The following is a 20,012-nucleotide window of genomic DNA, read 5'->3' as shown; positions in this document are numbered from 1 at the left end:
GACAGCTGGCTCTTGACGGTAGGGTTTTTTGGAGGCTTCGGGCAACTCCCCTGCGCACCTCGCAGCCATGGCCCGCACCCCCAGGGGACTCACAAGCCAGGTGGCTCCTGGCGAATCGCTCGGGGTCGACCAGCTCTGCCACTGGCTCCCTGCTGCTGGAAAGGGTGGTTGCCCAGAGCGACCCTAAGATGGTCTCTGTGCCCGGGAAGGGCACCGAGGAGCGGTGTGCCGGGGGCCTGAGCTGATCCGGGGCTGGGGGTCAAATATTTTCAACTGGGAAAAGCAGTTTTCGGGAGGTGAGAGTGATACACCTCTTTTTTTCCTAAAAGAAACAATTTGTTTCTGAACTGCTAAACATGCAGTGCTGTTTTGTGTTTTCAGAATGAAAATTTTTGGTCTTTATTATGGGATGCAATGTTTTTCCATTGGAATGTGTGACCTAGGATAAAAAGGAGGGCAGAAGATGCAAAATAAAGGCAAATTGAGGGATGATGCAACATGCTCTGTTTTAGGTCAAAGGAAACATTTTGTGCAGAGATGAACTGACGTTTCCAGGAGATTTTGTTTCACTGAAAACCCTAGGAAATTATTGTCTGGGCTTGACGCAGACTTGGTTTTTCATTCATTTTTCTGGCAGTGCCACAAGACAGTGGTGTGGTTCTTCGCTCACCTCTCTGCGCAGCCAGGGCAGGGCTAGGGGACAGCTTGGCTAACCTCCTTTTCTCATCCTTTCCAGGACGCTCCTCGTGTGGCTCCGCTCCCCGTTAGCAGGACCCACCTCCGGCCGACAAGATGGCGGGAGCGTCCGTGAAGGTGGCGGTGAGAGTGCGGCCGTTCAACTCCCGGGAAATGAGCCGGGAATCCAAATGCATTATCCAGATGTCGGGAAGCACCACGAGTGAGTACCGGCCTTTGGGGACCACTGCAGCCCGGTGGAAGGGGAGGGGACTCAGTTATGCTGACTGTAAAGTGGGGCTGGCAGGCTGAGGGGATGTGAAACACTCTGGGCCTTGGCAGCAAACGATGCTGTCGAAGAGCGAAGGAGCGCGTGTGGTTCATCCGCTCGTGAAATGGCTGCGTGCTGCAGCTGTGACAGCAAGCAGTAGGCTGTTGGGACCTTCAGCATAGATGTTCATCATGCACAGTGTTGTCTGGAGGAGAGAATGAGGATGGTGGTGGTGGAGTATCAGCTTTTCCACGGGCAAATACAGTCTCGCCGGTGAAGTGGCAATATCCACGAGGCAGCTTTTGAGCCATCGGTTTGTGGCAGTACCAAAGAGGGCAGCCCTAGACAGCATCCCATGGCAAACGTGGGTGAGAGGAATACTTAAAATGCCTGAAAAAGCTAGTGTGCAGCTCTGGTCGTGGGCACTGAGCGTGACCGTGCCCAGGCTGCGTGCCTGAGTACGGCTTGAAAGCGTGCTTTTGCCAGCCAGAGGTAAGCGGCTCTGATGGGTGAGGCCGTGGGTGCGTGCCGCTACGCCTTGCCCCTGGGTACTGCGAGCCGTGGGGCAGCATTGCGATACGCTTCACCCCTTCTGCAAGGCTTAGAGTCGCAGCAGCGACGCGATGAAGGGGCTGGAGAAGGGCAGGAAGGGAAGCGCGGTTTTTATTTTTCCAGAGCGCAGTGCTGATCTGAGACTGTGCTGTGTGGTGTGTTGCTTCATGAGCCTTGGACACGGCATGGCTGCTCCAGGAGGACCAGACGCTCAAGCCCATGTTTCCTTGGGCCCAGCAGCTGCGGTGGGAAGAGCAGGACCAGTATGGAAGAGCTTAGGACCCAGTGGAGCTAGCTCTGCTGTGCAGCGTGCTTCCTTTGCTTGGCCTTGCCAGCCTGGTGAAGAACCTCCTCCTCCTTCCAGCCATCCTTTTGCTGCACCGCAGTGCTGAGTGGCCTTGCTGCACCAGAAGGACCAGGCCAACATTGACACGCTCCCATCTGCAGTGTACAGCATGGCCTGGACAACGGGAGCCCAAGCAGCTTCTAACGCAGGACTGAGGCTTGCTGAGGGACCAGTCTTTTTCAAGGTGGACATGGCTGAGGGTTTCGAGAGCAGACTTCCCGTGAGGGGCCTCTCCAGTGTTTGCCTCTCTCTAAGTAACGGGTGCTGGAAATACGTGGTGGAAAAGGCAGCTGAATCCCTCCCCTTTGGCTCTGAAAACCTCCAGATGGGGCAACGTTTAAAATAACTCCCTCCTTCCTGCCTGGCTGGAGCTTCCTACGTCACCGGCAGTGGGTGAAACACCGGCAAGAGCCGCCTCCACGGCGCACGCCACTGGGCTGCCATGACAACCCAGGAGGCAGGCTGCTGGCTAGGGGAGAGCAGCCCACCCAAGGGTGTCAGGGTGGCTCTGCAGTGCTGCTGAGCCCCTGCCTGCCAGGGACCTGCTGGGGAGCAGGGGGCAAATGGTTGAAAGGTCTCCGATGCTGCACAGAGCCTTGGAGCAGGGTCTGCGTGGCTGCATCAGGTCTCTGATGCCGGACTCTGACAGGTCTCTGCCTGGCCTCTTCATGCGGAGATGCTCCACCTGCCCGGGACATCCATCCCGGAGCTGCTCTCGCTCTCCTTGAGGAAGCTTTCCTGGGCCAACACTGCAGCTGAGGAGACAAGACGGGATTCAGACTGGACATCCCTTTTGGCACTGCTGGGAGGGGGCCTGGCTCCCCCTACCCAGGCCTGGTTAGGTGCATTGGCTTTCCTCCAACTCCAGAGTGGTCAGGTTTGCTCAGCGGTAGAAAGGTCCATCAGGTTCTTTTGCCTGGTGCAAGAGGGGACAGCTTCCAGGCATGGCGGCAGGGCATGTTTGAAGTGGGGCAAGCATTTGGACAGGCGCATCCAGCCTTTGTGTGCGCACCGTGAGCTGGTTCCTCCTCCCTCCTGCCCAGTCTGAGCTGAGGCTCAGGGATGGCAGGCTGCAGCTCCGGGCAGCAGGGCTGGCAGGGACAGTTTTCTCTGTGGGCAGCTGCAGCTCCCAGCAAGCCCTTTGCTGACAGCAAAGTTTTCTCGCCTGCACAACACAGCAGCCACTGAAACGTGAATCAACAAATCATCGGCTAATCCTCTCTGCTGGGAATGAAAGGGGTTTGTTTGCGGCTCCATGGGCCGCACCAGCTCAGCACTTGTGGCAGGCACAGCCAAGCGGTTTGTCTGGCCCAGAAAGGGAAGGAGGAGCTGGGAGCAGAGTGGAGGGGGCATGCAAAGTGACTCTGCTTGGGAGGAGAGGAAGGGAAAGGGGTGTTGGGAGTTGGATGAGAAAGAAACCTTGGATGTGGGGCTGAGAGGCCTCCAGGGTCTCCCTGAAGAAGAAACCTTGCCTAGGTTTCATGTATGCTGGCATTGAGGAAATGATCCTTGGGTTTTTTTTTTTTGCAGTGCTCATGCCTGGGGCCTGCATGGGGCCGGGATAGCCCTACCACAGGCTGCACGTCCCACCTATGCCTGCACTGGAACAGCCCCCTCCATGGGTGGTATCACCCGAGGCACAGTGGGGGGTCTCCATGCACTCATCTCCCTGTACAATTTGCTGATGAGGCATTGGGCCTGGGTTTTCTCCTTGCCCACGTAAGGGGCATCAGTGATGATCTTGTCTTTGGTTTCAGTGACTTCAGGTGTGAGGGACTGAGGTGGCTTGATACGTGCTGGGATATTTTTTCCCCAACACTCATCTGCAGTATCCTGCGAGCAGAGCTTTGGTCTTTTTCCACTCTCCATCCCACTCAGGTTACCCGGCAAATCCAAACCTTTCTTTGCCAGTAGAGAGAGCTTGCAAACATGAGGTCTTTCTCTTGGGTGCCTTCTCTCCACTTGAGAGCCTTGCCACTCACAAAGTTTCCTTCTTCTCCAATAGCAGCAAGACTCTGGTGTCCCTTTCTTGTGCCAGATGAGGGAAAGCTGAAGGATGTGCCAGCAGTGCCAGTGACACTCTTGACAGCTCAGCACCACCTGTGTCAGTTGCTGACTCTCCTTGCAGAAAGGGCAAAAAGAGGAGAAAGAAAGAAAGAAAGAAAAAAAAATAATTTTTGGGAGCTGAAGTTCCCCCTTTCCAGGATTATTTACAGAGACCATCACATGCCCTAGAGAGGGTCTTTTTCGTTCATAATCAGTTAAACACCACCGCGTGGCAGGCCTGGCAGGGGAAGTGGGGCAAGGAGGGAAGGACCCGGCCCTTCCCTGCGGTCATTTTTGTCCCCGAGTTTCCAGCCTGCGGCGCCGCCCCCTCGGCTCGCCTCGCCGCGGCCGGCCGGCCTGCCAACACTGCCGCTTTGTTCGTGGGGAACGTTCCCCCCGCGGGCTCCTGCTGACGCCGGCCTTCCCAGCGTTGCTGCGATGCGCCCTCGCATCAATAGCCCCGACCCGCTTTCTTGGCCGCCTCGCGTTGCGCCCGAGCTCTCACCCTTCGCCCTCCCCTGGAGGAACAGGGAGGAAAAGACCTCGGCTTTCTTCCCGCCAGGCTATTAATATTCTGCGGCCAAAGCCGTGGCTCTGAGGGCAAGCGCGGTGCTGAATGGCAGAGCCTTGGGAACCTGCTGCCCTTTGCTTTTGCATTTTCCTCCTGAGAGCTGGCTGCCTCCAGCTGCTGTTGCCCAAGCCGCGCTGAAAAAGATCCACCAGGCCACCTGCAAAGTCAGCTGAGGTGCGTTTCCAGCCTTCTCCCAAGGTTTAGTTTCCTCCTGGCAGCCTGGCAGAGCACCTCCAGTATTTTATTCTATCCTGAAGCCTTGTGATATTCTTTAGAAAAATGTATCTCGTGGTAAAACCCAGGACGTGTTGGTTTTCGTTTTTGTTTTGCTCAGTAGTTGCCTTTTCTCCACGTTCTTGCAGTGTTGATGGCTCTTTATGGTAAGGGAAACTGATATCTCCGGATGTTTTCCTCCTTGGTCTTTCGTCTGTTCGTCTCTCTCGTACCCTCTCTTGTTTGTTTTCCCCCTTTGGCCAGAGCACAGACTTTTCACAACAATTTCGGAAAAGCTCTGGGGCAACTGAAGACAGATGAACTTCAGAGCTGCCCCTCGATAGCTTCTCAGGCTTAGGGAGAGGTTTCTCCTGTGGCTGAAAGTAAAAAGGGAGGGAGAGAGAAGAACGAAAAAACACTAACGGAAAAGGGTGCGAGGAAAACCCTGGAGCAGTATTGAGGGGAGATCTTCAGGTTTTGGTGCAGATTCTCTTTCCCATTTGCAAGCCCACCGTCGAGGCTGGCGGTGGGCAAACCAAAACAGCGGGAGCCGTCTGTTTTCCCTGCTTTCTTGTGTGCCGGCTCAGCGGCTCCGGGGCTGGCTCCTCCCCAGGCGGGCCAGGCCAGCTGGGCGGCTGCAGCTGGAGCCGCCGGGCACCCAGCGCTGCTCGGTGCCGTCCCCGGCTCCCTGTCTGCCCCGTGCCCAGCGCAGGATTGCACCGGCGTGCAGAATAGCCTTGTTATGTGGGCGCCTTCCTGTCCTTCGACACATGCCCGTGTTGCCGCCTTTGCCTTGTTTTCGCAAGGGTAAAGCTTCCGTTAGCTCTGGTGGAGCTCCAGTTTTCCCATCTTCATCTCTGTAGCTGTGGAGTCAAGCAAACTAGGTACAGGGCAGCTCAGAGGACCAGCATCTGCACCCAGAGTCAGGCCCCACTGAGCTGCTTGTGCCATAGGGACCCAAACCACAGGCTGTGCTGGGGTGTGCAGAAATGCTCCCCTAATCCTGAACCCAGGCGTCTCGGGACAGGGCTGCTAAGGTCTGACTTTATGGGGTATGCGTTACATGCCAGCGCTCCGCGGGATGGGCTCTGCCACCCTGAACTGGCGAGACCTTACCGGCAGCCCTGCCTCTCCTGCACCCATCAGTGATGGTTGTTTGCCTTCCCCATCCCCTGACTTCGGGGAGGGTCACCATCAGGGCGTTTGCAGGCTGTCTAGGTTTCTTCAACACCTGCTTTTTCAGGGCACTGTCTGAAATCAGCAGGAAAGCTAGTTATGAGGCGTTTTCTGCGTGAATAAACAGGATAAGGAGTTTCACAGGCAGGTGGCTTTGGAAACTGCTAGAAGCAGCAGGCAGCCTGGAGAGAGTCAGGAGACTGGGTAATGTTCCTTTTTCCCCTTCTTTTTATCTCCTGGGAAATAACCTGCCAAATGTACAACAGATAAAAATATTTAAATCACAGCAGTGTTAGAAAGGGCAGACTGGACTGCAGCGATAATCTGAATGGTGGCCACTGGGCCAGTGGCAGAGGACTGACCTGTAATGCCGGTTGGACAGGTCGGGAGGAAGCAGGGACACGAGGTGCTGTGCTACTGGGCCAATGACCCGGCTGCGTGTGGGCAGTGCCTGCTTCAGGGGCACCCCTGTGAAGTGCTGGAGATGTGCTGTCCACCTAAGTCTTTGCATCTCCCGGCCAGAAGCCATCAGAGCTGCTCCATTGCATGACCATCGCAGACGCTTTTGTTTACGGCTGTCCAGCGTGAGGAGAGACCTGCTGAAGCAACCAGGGCTTGAACACGCGCTGTCTGCTTCAAATATGCAGCAGCCCAACTAGGCAGCCCTCCGGGTCGTAGCACGGAGCAAAGGCCCAGGCATGCGCGATGACTTTTTAGCGTGGATCTCACCGGGGATTTACGTGTTCATTGTTTGCGAGCCACGAGCCGGCTCGGCTCATGGGTGGCTGGAAGATGGGTAGTTGCTATGGAGATGGTATTTCTGACCCCTTCCTCCTGGGAGAGCGGCTCTGCCTTCGATAATTAGCTCTGATCTTCCCGGGATGCAGGAGGTATCCAGAGCATGAAGCAGGCTGCCTCCGGCAGGCAAAAGCGTGCCCTTGGCAAGACACGGGGGAGCCAACGCCTGGCCCCTGCCTCCCTTCGCCTCCGGGAGCAGAGCTAAGGTTCCCCGTATGCCCGGCGACTGCTCCCTGCCACCTGAACGCACTTCTCTGGGCAGGAGCACGTGCAGCCTCCCCTCCGCTTCCCACCGAGCTCCTGCTGGGGCTGAGCTCCCAGCAAAGGCAAGGCGTTTTGGGGGAGGGTTTGTTTGAGCTCATCTTCCTCTGTCCGTAGCCCTCTCTCTGTCGCATCTAGCCGTCCAACTCCTTAGCGGTGCAGTTGTAGCGGGACGGCTGCCAAGGCTGGGGAGAGCGGCGTTTGGACCCTCCCGCTCGAGCAGGGCTCCGGAAAGCAGCGTGAGAGGCGGGTTGGGGGAGATGGTCTCAGAGATGGTCTGCGCCTGCGGTTTCACAGTTCAGGTCTGTGCAGTGCTCCTGTGTCCTGACCCTCCTCCCCATCAGTTTGGCCTTTTCTTGTTGAATGGTTATTGACTGCATCAGTACAACCAGACGTCACCTTAAAGACTACTCCTTGCCTTTCTGCATCTCCTGGCAAGTCCAGGAGTTGGAAAGCATCTGGGAAACGCAGCAAAGTGTTGAAAAGGCTCTTCCTCTCCTGAAATCACCAACAGAGTGAAGGATGCGTCAGCCTGCCCAGCTGGCTGTGGGGGCTCTCTGACTCAGCGAGCAGAGAGTGATGGACACTGGAGATGGCCTAATTTGATCTGTCAGAGCCAGTGCTCTTCCTCGCTGAGCTGCTGGCAGCAACCATCAGTGCACACACGCGCAGGAGATGAATTTCCAGGAGTGTGAGCTGAGGATGTGCCCTGCCCCATCTTGATGGCTTTGTTTCTCCATCAGGACAGCGGTGAAGTCATCTTTTAAAGCAAGCGAGCAATGAAGCTGGTTTGCAAGAAGGCAAAGGGAGGAGGATATGTGCTGCTGCCCAGCACTGGGGCTTCCTGCAAGACAGAGGCCCTGTGTCGTGTCCTTGTCCCATCGCGCTGGCCCTTGCGCAGACACCTGGGGCTGATGCAGCAGCCTACGCAGAGGCAAGTTGCACAGCAGGGCAGACGCTTTGAAAGCTGATGCGGTGAAGGCCTGGCATGATACATCAGATCTGTGCTGGACTGAGGGACTGCAGGATGTGGGGACTGCTGAGGCATGATGCTTTTCCTTGAGTTCCCCTGCTTGGGTTTGCAGCCTGAAGCTGGACTAGACTCATGGCCTGTAAGAGGCGGAGGAAGACACCTTCCAGCAGGGCAGAGCCAGGAAACCGGGGCTGAGCACTGGGGAAAGGAGGAATAAAAAGCAGCTGGGAAAAAATATTCTTTAGGGGAGTGTGAGATCGAGTCTGGGTACTTCATGTGAGAGGCTCCTGCTTCTCTGCGGGGCTGTTTTTGTTCTGCTGCTGCATGAGGGGGAAGACTTTGGTGGCCACAGCCCCTGAAGAAATGTGTTTAGAGATCTTTAGCATGGAGATACTGTGCTTCCTAATCCTTCCCCAGCTGTTCCCCAGCATCCTTATGGAGTCAGGAAGATGAGAGCAGCTAGGATGCTTGTCTGGAGGCATGTGGCAGCTCACCCCTCTTCTCCAAACCTTTGGCCCTCTCTCTTCCTCTCTTTCCTTAACTTCTCGCCTTTGTCACCTTTGCTTTCAAGGACACGCTTGCCAATTTGATATTCCCAGGCCTGTTTCCTAGCAACCCCGGTGCTCGTGGGGAATCTTCATCATTAATTTAGGTCCCAGGATGTACGAACCACATGCAGAAGAGTCTTTACAGCCTTCTGTTTTGGTTTATGTTTTTCTTCCACCCCCACCGTGCGGAGCAAGAGCATGTTGTCACAGGATTGAGAAGTCCCCACCTTGAATCTTCAGTGTGTAAGCGCTCGACGAGAGCCAGCCCCGTGGCACGGCTGCCTTGCCTCTGCCAGGGAGAGAGACCCACAAACCTCATCCGTGTGAGGCCTTCCTCATTCTCCCTCTCTCCAGACCCACTAACAGCCAGCGTGCAGGCGGAGGCAGCTTCCGCACATGGCAGCAGCCATGGCGAGGAGCAGCCCTGGCTGACACTGTCGTTTCATCTTCTACGCTGTAATGCCGTCCGGCTCTTCCCTGGTGAACCGGCTGCCCCTCTCGTGCCCGTGTCCCTCAGCCCTCTGTTTCGCTGTTCTCTTTCGGCACTGGGAGCTGATCCGTAGCCTCTGTCCAAGTCTCTTGGCACGTGAGCTTTCTGCCTTCCCTGTTCTAGGTTGGCCACTCATCCTGGAAGGTCGTGTGAATGTCGCCTAAAATGGGTGATTGCTGGGTCTCGTGATTATCCTGCAGTTTTGAGGTTCTTCTGACGCATCTCTCTGAGCGCCTGTTATTTTAGAAAAAACATCATAAACACTCTTTGGGAGAAAAAAAAAGCAAGCGAGGAAGAGAAATGATGCAGTCTCCCATTTCCATGGCAACATCCTTTTCACTAGGGGATGGGAAAAAGCAGGCTCTTGTTTTCATTGGCAGTTTAACACAATGCATTAATCACCCTGCTGGTGCTGGGAGAAAAGCAGGTACTGAAAATAAAGCACAGAGCCGGATGCAAGCAGAGAAACAAGAGGCTTGAGCTGGAGGGAGCTTGAGGAGGTCCGAGGAGGCTGCAGGCTCTACTCACCATCCAGCAGCTCTAACACACTTCTGGGAGCTCCCTAGAAGATCATTTGGACTGAATTGGAAGGATGTGCCCAGTTTAGCAGAGGGCCTGGCCTGGCCCTGGCAGAATCCAGGAGGTGGCAAGCACTGTAAGGCTCTGTGCTGAGAGCCCGTGCTGGCGTTACTGGTGCTGAATCTTTGCCATCTAAGGCAGCAGTTTGGTTCCTACCTGCCAAAGGCCTTCTTGGCCCCTCTTGTGCCCACTTCCCAGCACATCCATGCCAGGTCTGCCAGAGCCGTGGGCATGTCCCAGCCTGTCTCTTCCTCCATTCAGGAGGGACAGCTTTGCCCTTTGGGGATGAAGAAGGAGATGTTGTACCTGTCCCTCTCCTCATCCCTCCCAGCAGTGAATTGTGATGATTGACCATAGGAACAGCAGCCACTGCAGTGAGGGTGGCATTGGCAGCCCAAAGGGCTGGAGATCACTGAGGTAGCCTGACCGTTGGCTGAAGGTTCAGGACAGCACAGGGAGAATACACTCCCTTGGGATTTGGTTGTGGCCGGCTGCTGCCCCTCAGCCGGCGGGCACCTGCAGGCGGTGATGGTGCCCATTTCCAAGCTGGGGGAAGCACAGCTAGGATGAGAGAGGCTGGAGTCCTCCCTCACGGCTGTGGCCAGCCAGCCTCAGTGGCCGGGTACCAACTAGTGTCCAATAGCAGCACAACCCTTGCCTGACATTAGCCATGTCTTCAAGGGAATATCACGTAGCTTCTGGGAACAGCAGTCCTGCTCTTAACTGAGGTCCACTATGGGCTTGTGAAAGCGATTCTGCCTAGGGGGGAAAGTGTGTGCTGGGAAGGGCCTGGGGTCTTTGCTGACGTATCTGGCCGGGGAGGTCGTGATGGGTTGTCTTTTGTGAGGGGGGAGCTGGTTGACCATCATGTACAAGCTGCAACGGCTGTAGAAAATGGGTTAAAGCAGCAGCCTGCGAGCAGCGAGTGCCTGCTGCTGTTTGTTGCTGTTTTGGTGAGGGTTTGGTTGCTAAGGAAAGGCTGAGGCCTTACTGTTTTCATCATGTTCCTATCTGTTTGCCCCTAGCTATCCTGAATCCAAAGCAGCCCAAAGAGACACCAAAAAGCTTCAGCTTTGACTATTCCTACTGGTCCCATACCACGGTAAGTGCAATGATGCCTGAGCCCTCCCTCGAGCTCTCAGATGGGGCTTAGGTGAGGTGGGAGGGCCCCAAAGCCAGGGGAGATAACGACCCAGGTATGACAGAGCTGTGTCCAAGGGGACTGCCCTGACAAGTGAACTGGCTTGGTCCTGGTTGGATCACGGGCTCTTGCCTCTGTACAGGACCACTGGGTGCTGACGAGGGAGATTTGCATAGCAGAGCTGTGGGAAATCCCTGCGGCTTTCACAGGTGGTTGTTGCAGGAGCACGGGGTGAGACATGCCCCACATTGGCTGTATAACGGTGTTCCCCTTGTGTCTGCGCACTTCTGGCACTTCCTCTGTACAGAGATTTTAGCAAAGGGGTCTCCAGGCACAGATATCCCCCAGAACAGCCTGAATTTGGGCTGCCCGTGGCAGCCTGAGGGTGAACTTGCGGGAGATGGGAAGTTAGCTGTGTGCAAAGTAGTGGCCTGTGAGAGTCACCGCAGCCAGTGCTCAGCCACCTGCAATCTGCTCCTGGACAGGAGCAGTTTTAAACTCCTGCGACTTTGCTGAGCTTCCCACTCTGTAACTGTTTTTTTTCAGTACCAACACATAGACTGTAAGAGTCTGCAAGGGCCACTGAGGTACCTGCTGGTGGGTCCTGACTAGGTACAACTGCTGTGAGCAAGCTGGCAGCCTTCCTCCATGCAAGGGAGGCCGGGTTGTGGAGCAGGAAAGTCTGTAGCGGCTGCTAAAGTCAGTCCTACATTTGAACCCGTGCTTATGTCCCCTCTGTTGTGATCCATGCCCAGGTACCCACCAGCAAGTCCCACTAAGGGACTGAATTCGCAGGTGGTCTCCATAGTCCAAACCCCAGTATCAGCTGCTCTGGCTTCCCAGCATGCTGCTGAGTGTCATGCCTTCTTGCCATCATTGGTAGATCTCCCAGCTCTCAGCTCGGGGCCCTCACAGGTTTAGTGGGGCAGAGACTAGCTTTTACTGTTCTCTAGGTGTCTTGGAGCACCTCCGGCCTGTTGCCTTCATTTCCCTGTGTCAGAAACTTGTAACCAAGGAATGAGGAACCAGAGCTGGGTGATACACCAGCAGCCTGGTAGCACCCAAATCTAAGATCTCCTTCCCAGGCCTGCAGCAACATCAGGACATCCTGTATGTGTCTTCTTGAAATACAAGTGACTTACAAGTGACTTCATGTGGCGAAGATTTGGGCTGTGAATCTCTTCTAATCTGTGTAATTTTGGTGAGGTGACAGGAATCCCCCAGTGAGTGTGGCAGAGGAATCAAGTCCATATTGTTCTTTTTCTCTGATCTTCGATTTAATTTCTCTTTTCTTCTCTCCCTCCTGACCTCCCTTTCCTTTCCGCAGCCCGCAGACATCAATTATGCTTCTCAGAAGCAAGTGTACCGTGACATTGGTGAGGAGATGTTGCAACATGCCTTTGAAGGCTATAATGTCTGCATCTTTGCCTATGGGCAGACAGGTGCTGGAAAATCCTACACCATGATGGGGAAACAAGAGAAGGACCAGCAAGGCATTATCCCACAGGTACCTCTTGGCTGGGCTGGTGAAAAGCTGCTAGTTCACCTAAGCTGTACGTGATACCCAAAGAGAAAGCACAGTGAGGAGAGAGTGGAAAGCAGGAACTGAGCTGAGGGAAGTGAGCTGCGGAGGTGTCCCTGGAAGAAAAAATGATTTATTCTCAGGGCTTCCATGGCTGTGCTTGCTGAGAGCTGCTCTATGCATAGATCAGTGCCACACAGAAGAGGCTTTGTGTCTGAATGCAGGGGCCCCTCAACATTAGCAGGGGCGTTTCTGCCAGCTCCTACAAGAGCTGTCTCTCTCACTGTGCTAGTCTGGTTTTGGGGGCAAGGAGGTAGGCAACATCAGAAATCCTTGCAGTCTGGGCACCCTCAGGCAAGGGAAATGAGCAGCCTGGCCTCTTTCTCTCTGCAGCTCTGCGAAGATCTCTTCTCCCGAATCAATGACACGACGAATGACAACATGTCCTATTCCGTGGAGGTATGGACCACACCCCCTGTGTAGGCTAGCACAAACCTCCCAGGAGCATGGCTGCTAGAGACCAAACATGACCTTCTGGCAGCTCCCATCGAGCTCTACAAGAGACATGCATCAAAGGAGTCCAGAATTACTCTCTTGAGTCTAAGAGAAGAGTAAACCCTGTTAATTCTCATTGAAACCTGTGCTTGGTTTCCTGCCCTGTCCCAGCAAGCTTTTGTTTAAGCTTGTCCACAGCCCATCCCATCACTGTATCACATGTGCACAGGAGAACTCTTTCCCTCCTTTCTCTTTGTTCCTTCCCCTTCCTCTCCTGTGCATATGCATGGATAAAACGGACCCCATTTATCTGGCTACATGACTGACACCAGCTGAGTGAATGACCTGCTTGGATAGTGCCCTCCATCAGCTCCGTGTTACTCAGGTCACCTGCTGAGCTGACAGGAGCCGTGTTGGTTTGCAGACAGGCCGCCTTGCTGGTGTGTGGCCATCTCGGGGATATCTCCTTCCTTGGGTGTGGGGTGCTGGGCAGCTTGTGCAGGGAGGTGAGCTGTTCTGAGGTTGGCTAAGGCTGACCACATCCTAGGTGGTGTTCAAGGCCCACCTGCTGCAAGCTGTCTCTGTCTCCTAGGTGAGCTATATGGAGATATACTGTGAACGTGTGAGGGATCTCCTGAACCCCAAGAACAAAGGGAACCTGCGGGTGAGGGAGCACCCCCTTATGGGCCCGTATGTTGAGGACCTCTCGAAGCTGGCTGTGACCTCCTACAATGACATCCAGGACCTCATGGACTCTGGGAATAAGGCCCGGTGAGTGGGGAAGTGGTATAGCAGTTCTTCAGGAGAGCCAGATTTCAAAGAGACGTTTCCAGAGAACCCTGCTTAACCTCCTTTCTCAGGTTGCCTGTCTTGGCTCTCTGAGAAACACTCTCTCTCTCTCTCCCCTGTCACACATCAGGCAGCAAAATGTTCCCCCTTTCCAGGTGCTGGCCTTCAAGCTGGAAAGATCTAGAAGGACTTCGTTCCTCCACGCCCAGGCCACACCATTGCCTCCTGCTTTTCCTCCTAGTCTGACTGCTCTAGAGATGGCAGTTCACTTGGGTCTAACATGTACAAGAGATGGGGACCTTGGCTTGTTTTCATGTTGTCTCCTTAGTGCTATCAAAGCATCCTGGAAGCAGATGGTGAAGGTCTGGGCATTTTGCATGTGGGCCAAAGCCTGCTGAAGTCAGTGGAAAGGTTTCTCTGGTATTGGGGATCTTGATACACGGTCTCTGTAAGAAGCTGGGAGCAGTAGAGGGTCAGTTCCCCTCTGTCCCACAAGAGAGGCAGGATGTGAGCTGCCTTGACTGATCACTCCTGGATACCAGAGTCCTCTTTTATCTACAGTGGCCACTAGATTTGCCTTCTGTGAAATAGACTGTCCTGATATTAGTCCAGGCCCCACTATCAGCTGCTCTGGCGTCCTGGCACGCTGCAGGGTGTCATGCCTTCTTGCCATCATCTCCCCACAGCACAGTGGCTGCCACCAACATGAATGAAACCAGCAGCCGCTCCCATGCCGTGTTCAACATAATCTTCACTCAGAAACGGCATGATGCCGAAACGGACATCACCACTGAGAAGGTGAGAGCAGAGCCACCCCTGCTTACCAGAACATTAACCTCGGTTCTGGCCAAATTGGGGCAGCAATAACCTTGCAAAGTCCACCTTTGCGTTCTGAGTAGCTTCATGCTACGTGATGTGTTTGTTCCCTCTTTTGAGTCCGTGACACAGCAGGCAGTGAAACGCCTGCCGCTCTGTGCGCTGGAGGTGCACTTTTTTGGGGGTGGGTTTCCCAAGTGCTCAGAGAGCAGGCTGGGTCTTGCTTCGTGCGCACGGCTAACAGCCTTGTCTCTCGTTACAGGTCAGCAAAATCAGCCTGGTAGATCTGGCAGGGAGTGAGCGAGCTGACTCCACTGGCGCAAAGGGCACAAGATTAAAGGTGAAAAAACAGCTCAGAGCTAGTGCAAGGGCACTTTCTGGGGGTGGGGACAGTGCATCTTGTCGCCTTGCTCTGAGGGGCATCATGTCCTTTCCTTACCTAATTCCCCACACACCGCAGAGCTGACTGTAAAAGTCCTCACTGGGGTTTGTTTGAGAGCTGGCTAGTGCCAGTTCCACCAGAGTCCATAAGCCTCAGTTAGGAGGTGCTGGATACCCAATAAGGCCTGTCACCGTTCCCCAACCCTGTACCAGGGCTTCCCCATCCTCCTGGCCTGTTGGGCTTTTGTGTTGCTCTGAAAAAGAGCCTGAGGATCTGAGCATTTCTTCTTTCCATCAGGAAGGAGCAAACATCAACAAGTCCTTGACCACACTGGGGAAAGTCATCTCTGCTCTGGCTGAAATGGTATGTTCTCTGAGCGAAGGGGGTTGGCGCAGGGGGAGAATTGCCTTGCATGAGTCTGCTCAGGTAGTGAGCACAACCTCTTGGCTGTGCTCTCAGCCAGGCCTCCACTCACAGTCACTCCTTGATAAAGCGCAGATGGAGAAGTGTGTGTTGTTGCCCTCTTCCTCCCGCTTGCATGTGTGTCTGTTTACCTTGCGTTTGCCTGGGTGCCTGGTGCTGGGCATCCTGGCTGTGAAGCATGGGCAGATATGTCCCATCCTGTCTCACACTGCCAGTGTCACCGGGGCTGGAGTGCACCCCTTTGATCAGACTGCTGTCCCTAGGGTCTTCTGCTTTGCTTTAGGAAAGGGGAGCTGTGCAGAGTGAAGGGGAGGGGAGCAGCTCACTGTTACCTACCTCCCCCTAGTGCCCTGTGCTTCCAACACAGCATAAACAGTCTCTTTGCTTTCTTTGCAGGATTCGGGGCCAAATAAGGTATGTGCTGTGAAAGGGCTCAGTGGGTTTGGCTTTTAGCAGAGATGGGTGGGGGTGGAGAGCAGGGAGGTTTGCAAAGTGCCTTTTACAGATGAAACTCCAACTGGATCCAAGTCATGCTTTCTTCTGAGGGCTGGACAGATCCAGTTCGTGTCCTCACCACTTTGTAGCTGTCCTGGCCCATTCTGCATGTCTGTGCACCCTACCGCATTACCCCGGCATCAAGCACTTCCCAGCCCATGCAGTGTGTTAGAGAGCTGAAATGAGTTGCCAAAGGTCGCTATGGCAGAGCAGGGCAGTCCTTCTTTGAGGGTATTCTGTCCTGATAAACAGAGCCATTTGCTGTTAGCCTGGTGTGGCTAGAGGCACCCCTGCCTCTGGGTTTGGCTCATACTGCTTGTGATCTTCCCTTTGAAGAGAGTAAGGAATCTTACAGCCTTTCCCTCCACACTCTCCTCTCCAGAACAAAAAGAAGAAGAAGACAGATTTCATCCCATACCGTGACTCTGTGCTGACCTGGCTGCTCCGGGAGAACCTGGGTGAGAAGCAGATGGGTGGTGCAGGGCTGTGGGGCTTGTCTGAGAGCCCAGCTGGGAAAGGGAGGATGATGACTGACTCAGGCACCAGCTTCTTCCTGAAACAGTTGTATCTCTCTGGGCAGGGGGCAACTCCAGGACTGCGATGGTTGCTGCTCTCAGTCCTGCCGATATCAACTATGATGAGACCCTCAGCACTTTAAGGTAGGCTCTGGGATGAAGATCTGCTCTCATGCCCTGAATGGATGAGAGCAGGGGATGTGTTGGAAAGCCAGGTGCTCCCATTCACTCTCCTCATTGCTTTATTCTCCCAGCATCCCTTCCCGTCGGTGGGGAGGGAGTAAGGAGGTCACACAGCCTTAAGCACTGTAGTTGGCACCTCATATAAGAGGACCAAAGAACTATCCTGGGGATGCTTGCCCAAACAGTAGCCACAGTAGCCACAGTTTTGCACCCTGCTGGTCCTGACTACATGCAGGAGTGTCCTGACTGGTTGGCTGCACCCCTGAAGGATCCCTTCACTGAAGCAGGGTCTGAGTTAGTCCTACATGCCCAGCAGCCGAGAGTTTGCATGCCCCGTTGGCCAGTCCTGCTGCGTTGTTCCTGGGCTCAGCCACGTGTGGCTCACGGGGAGCCTGCCCTCAGTTACTCAGTGGTTTGCCCTGGCTCTAGATACGCTGACCGTGCCAAGCAGATCCGATGCAACGCCGTCATCAATGAGGACCCGAACAATAAGCTCATCCGGGAACTGAAGGATGAGGTGGCACGCCTGCGTGACCTGCTGTATGCCCAGGGTCTCGGGGACATCATTGACAGTACGTACCACTCTGTGCTCTCTGGGAGCAGCTCTTGGCAAAGGTGGGCTGCTGTCTCCCTGCCCACCAGCCCCAAGAGGCCATACCTGGAGCTGTCCCACATCCTGCTCTGCGGTTCAACCATCTCACTGCCCACCCTACCATGAAATAATGTCACATCACTGAGGTATAGCCATTTCTCTGCACTGTCACTACATCAGCTGGGACACTCCCAGGTAACCGCATACGTGTGTTTGCAACTTGTCTGCTGCTCCCATAAGCCAGGGGACCTGCTTTACATCCAGCAGGCCTCCTCCCCTCCACCCTCATGTCCCACCTTCAGCTTCCCAATTAATGTGCCCCACAAAGGTACCAGGAATTCATCCCTGGGGCTGAGTTCACCCGTGGCCTCTCCTCCGTGTGCTTTTCAGACTGTGTTAAATTCTACAGAGATGAAACTACTCTTGTTCTGTTTTCTTTGTCTTTCTCCCTGCTCCCTGTCCCTCTCTCTCTTAGCCAACCCTGCTGCAGGAGGATCCAAATGTGTGTATTTCCCATCACTGGTATTCTGTGTTGCTTCATTGCTTTTGAGAGACATAGGCATAGCCAAGGAACATAAGTGCAGCATGGGAAAGGGCTCCAATAGCCAGCCCTGGCTATTGGAAATGTGCTTGCCTTCAGGGAGACGTGAGGCTGGCCTTCCTCAGAGAGCAGGGAAAGGGGCATCAGCAGAGCCTCCGTTAGTACCTTGCTCACAGCACCTGGGCTCAGAGGGATGCTCAGATGGACAGACCAGCACAGGAATGTTTCTGTGTTGGACCAGTGCCCCCCTGCCACTGCCCAGCAGCACCCTTTCTCAAGGGCAAGGCCCTACATTATTGCCTTAAATCTGCAAGTCAGTGTGCAGGGGTGTGAGAGGGCCGTCCAGCATCTCTCAGGGTTTGAGTTGCATGTGGGACGCACATGCCTCTCTTTCCTGCCAGCTCTGCCCCAGAGGAAACACAGCCCTGGATGGCAGCCCTAGGCTGGGGGAGTCCAGGGAAAAGCATCCTGTGCTCAGGCCTTAGCCAGGGTTTGCAGGCCATGCAGGTGAGAAGTTAACAGTATATTCACTGCCCTCCAACATGCAGAGGACCATACCTGATCCACACAAGGACTCTTTCCTCCATGCTGTAACTATGTTTCCTCTTGCTTCTGCTGCTCTTGCTGCTTCTGCTGGCACTGGGACTGGTCTCTGCTGCTGGTTCTGCTTGTGAAGGCACTGGCCATGCTCCTGGGTGAAAACAGAGCCAGGCATGCAAGATACAGTGCAGGCAGCATTAGACATCTCAGTGAGCCAGCACCAATCCTGCCAAGTGTTGCCCTGCGATCAGCAGAGGAACAGGGTAGATTTGTTTGTGGGGATACTTGACCAAGTGATTGGGTTTAGGTTCCGATGGTTGTTTGTGGAGCAGAGAGGGAATGGTGCAGCTGTCTGCGGACACAAAGGCAGGGCCGCAGAGTGGGCTGCAGGTGGTCCACAGAGTCAAATACTGCAGCTCTGTAGGCTGGGACAGTGTTCTCCGTTAAAAGTGGGCTGATGGAGAAGTGTGTGGTGACCCACCAAAATTGGTAAAGTGTGACCATGGCCCACAAATAAGGAATTCTGAGATGCCCGCACAGGAATCAGGCAGTGTGAAACCAGGCTGTGATGATCCTGGTAAGGAGATGGGGGACCCAGTCCATCTGACTCAGGCTAGAGCTCCCCGTGCTGCTCCAGGGGGCAGTGCGGAAGAGGACCCGGCTCTGGAGGGATGAGGGCCTGGGAAATCGAGGTGGGAACAGGAGGGAAAGACAGGACTGAAAATGGACTCAGGGTGAGCAAGAAAGAGTTTCTTGTCAGTGTGGTAAGCAGACAACATCGTAGGAGAAGGCAAAGCAAGGAATCTGCAGGCTTTGGGGCTACCTGCAGGGAGATGTTCAGGCTCAGCTCTGGGCTGCTAGGAAAACTGCCTGCAGGGCACAGTATGAAGAAGAGAAGTTGGTTCCCTGCTGCCACAGGCTGAGCTGTGCGTGTGCTAAAGTTCCCCCCTGCCCCGCGAGTGCCATGCTGTGGTCAGGACAGCAGGATTTGGTGTGTGGGGAGCCGGGGAAGGCACAGAGGTAGGGTTAAAGGCCTCATTCTGCTCAGTCACTCAGGCAGCCTGAGTAAGGCAGGAGGTGGGAAAAAAGGAGCAAACCATGTCGTGAATGTGCTGGGGTCTCCCTGTGACCTCAGGAACACAAGCGGGATGTAAGAGCGAGTGGTTCTGTGCCGGGGCTCCAGGGAGGAGCCTCCAGGCCTTTGTGCTGGCCGTTGATACGAGCCACGGTCCATCCACATGCCAGAGCTCCGCGAGAACCCCCTCAGCCCACCCTGCAGCCTGCCGTGACCCACTTTTTGGAGGCTCAGAGCACCACTGGGCTCAGGTCTTCTGGAAGTGGGAGCTTGGACTAACTGCCCACTTTTACACCAACTAACCTGAACCCTGCCTGCCTCCGGCATGACACACACAGCTGGGGACAAGCTCCTTTTTGGCACTGCAACTCCTCTGGGCCAGAGGAGCATCTCTGATACCGGGGCGAACGACAGGGCCAGCCCATGCCACAGCTGGGAGAGCCCATCTCCATGACCATCCCTCTATCTTCATGCCTGCTCCCCTGCCACGCCAGGCTGTGGCAGCAGCGCAAGGCAAATCACACAGGGCTCTGGTCTGCAGTCTAGAGCTCTTTCCACAGCTTAGATAAGCCCTTGGGACTCACCTGGGCCAGGACACATTGGCCACCTAGCTCTGTCCCTTTGCCATGTGTTTTGGTTGCAGCTGCCCCTGTCCCTGCTCAGGGCCCCGGCCCAAGTTGGAAGCACTGGCAGAAGAGTGTTGCTGCCTGTATCAGGCGTGCTGCTGTGCTTCCCTCACGTGACTCTGAACAGATCCGACTGCTGCAAGATCTACTTTTGAAAAAAGATCCCCAAGAGCTCCAAAGCTGCTCCCAGGCTGTTCCCATGCTGCTTCTGAAAACAGCCCACGTGTTCCTCAGGCTGCTGCCCTGCTCTCTGCCCTGAGCAGCCAGCTGTGAGCATGATGGGTGTGAATGTATGACCCTCTGGACGCTGCAGGTGCTGCCTGTTGGGCTGAATGCTTGGGCCGGTTGCCCGAGATTCGGTGTAGGCAGCCTGGCTGG

At 54.9% G+C, this 20,012-nt stretch overlaps 1 protein-coding gene across 17 annotated transcripts in view; it reads left to right on the top strand.

The window, feature by feature from the left end:
* Positions 1-792: 792 nt before the first annotated feature.
* Positions 793-20,012, top strand: part of KIF1A (kinesin family member 1A) — a 56,822-nt gene continuing 37,602 nt past the window's right edge. For 9 of the 17 annotated variants that reach the window (XM_062583193.1, XM_062583192.1, XM_062583188.1 and 6 more), the window contains exons 1-12: positions 793-898; positions 10,525-10,601; positions 11,968-12,147; positions 12,556-12,621; positions 13,250-13,428; positions 14,133-14,244; positions 14,525-14,602; positions 14,942-15,007; positions 15,464-15,481; positions 15,945-16,020; positions 16,143-16,221; positions 16,690-16,832. In XM_062583193.1, coding sequence (XP_062439177.1) covers positions 793-898; positions 10,525-10,601; positions 11,968-12,147; positions 12,556-12,621; positions 13,250-13,428; positions 14,133-14,244; positions 14,525-14,602; positions 14,942-15,007; positions 15,464-15,481; positions 15,945-16,020; positions 16,143-16,221; positions 16,690-16,832 — 1,180 coding nt within the window. Of the gene's footprint in view, positions 899-10,524; positions 10,602-11,967; positions 12,148-12,555; positions 12,622-13,249; positions 13,429-14,132; positions 14,245-14,524; positions 14,603-14,941; positions 15,008-15,463; positions 15,482-15,944; positions 16,021-16,142; positions 16,222-16,689; positions 16,833-17,327; positions 17,355-20,012 lie in introns of all 17 variants that reach the window. The other 8 variants (XM_062583190.1, XM_062583187.1, XM_062583189.1 and 5 more) reach the window with 1 other exon arrangement.

This window comes from Rhea pennata, chromosome 9, assembly GCF_028389875.1.
Source record: "Rhea pennata isolate bPtePen1 chromosome 9, bPtePen1.pri, whole genome shotgun sequence".
Taxonomy (NCBI): Eukaryota; Metazoa; Chordata; class Aves; order Rheiformes; family Rheidae; genus Rhea; species Rhea pennata.
This window is presented reverse-complemented; position numbering and strand designations above follow the sequence as displayed.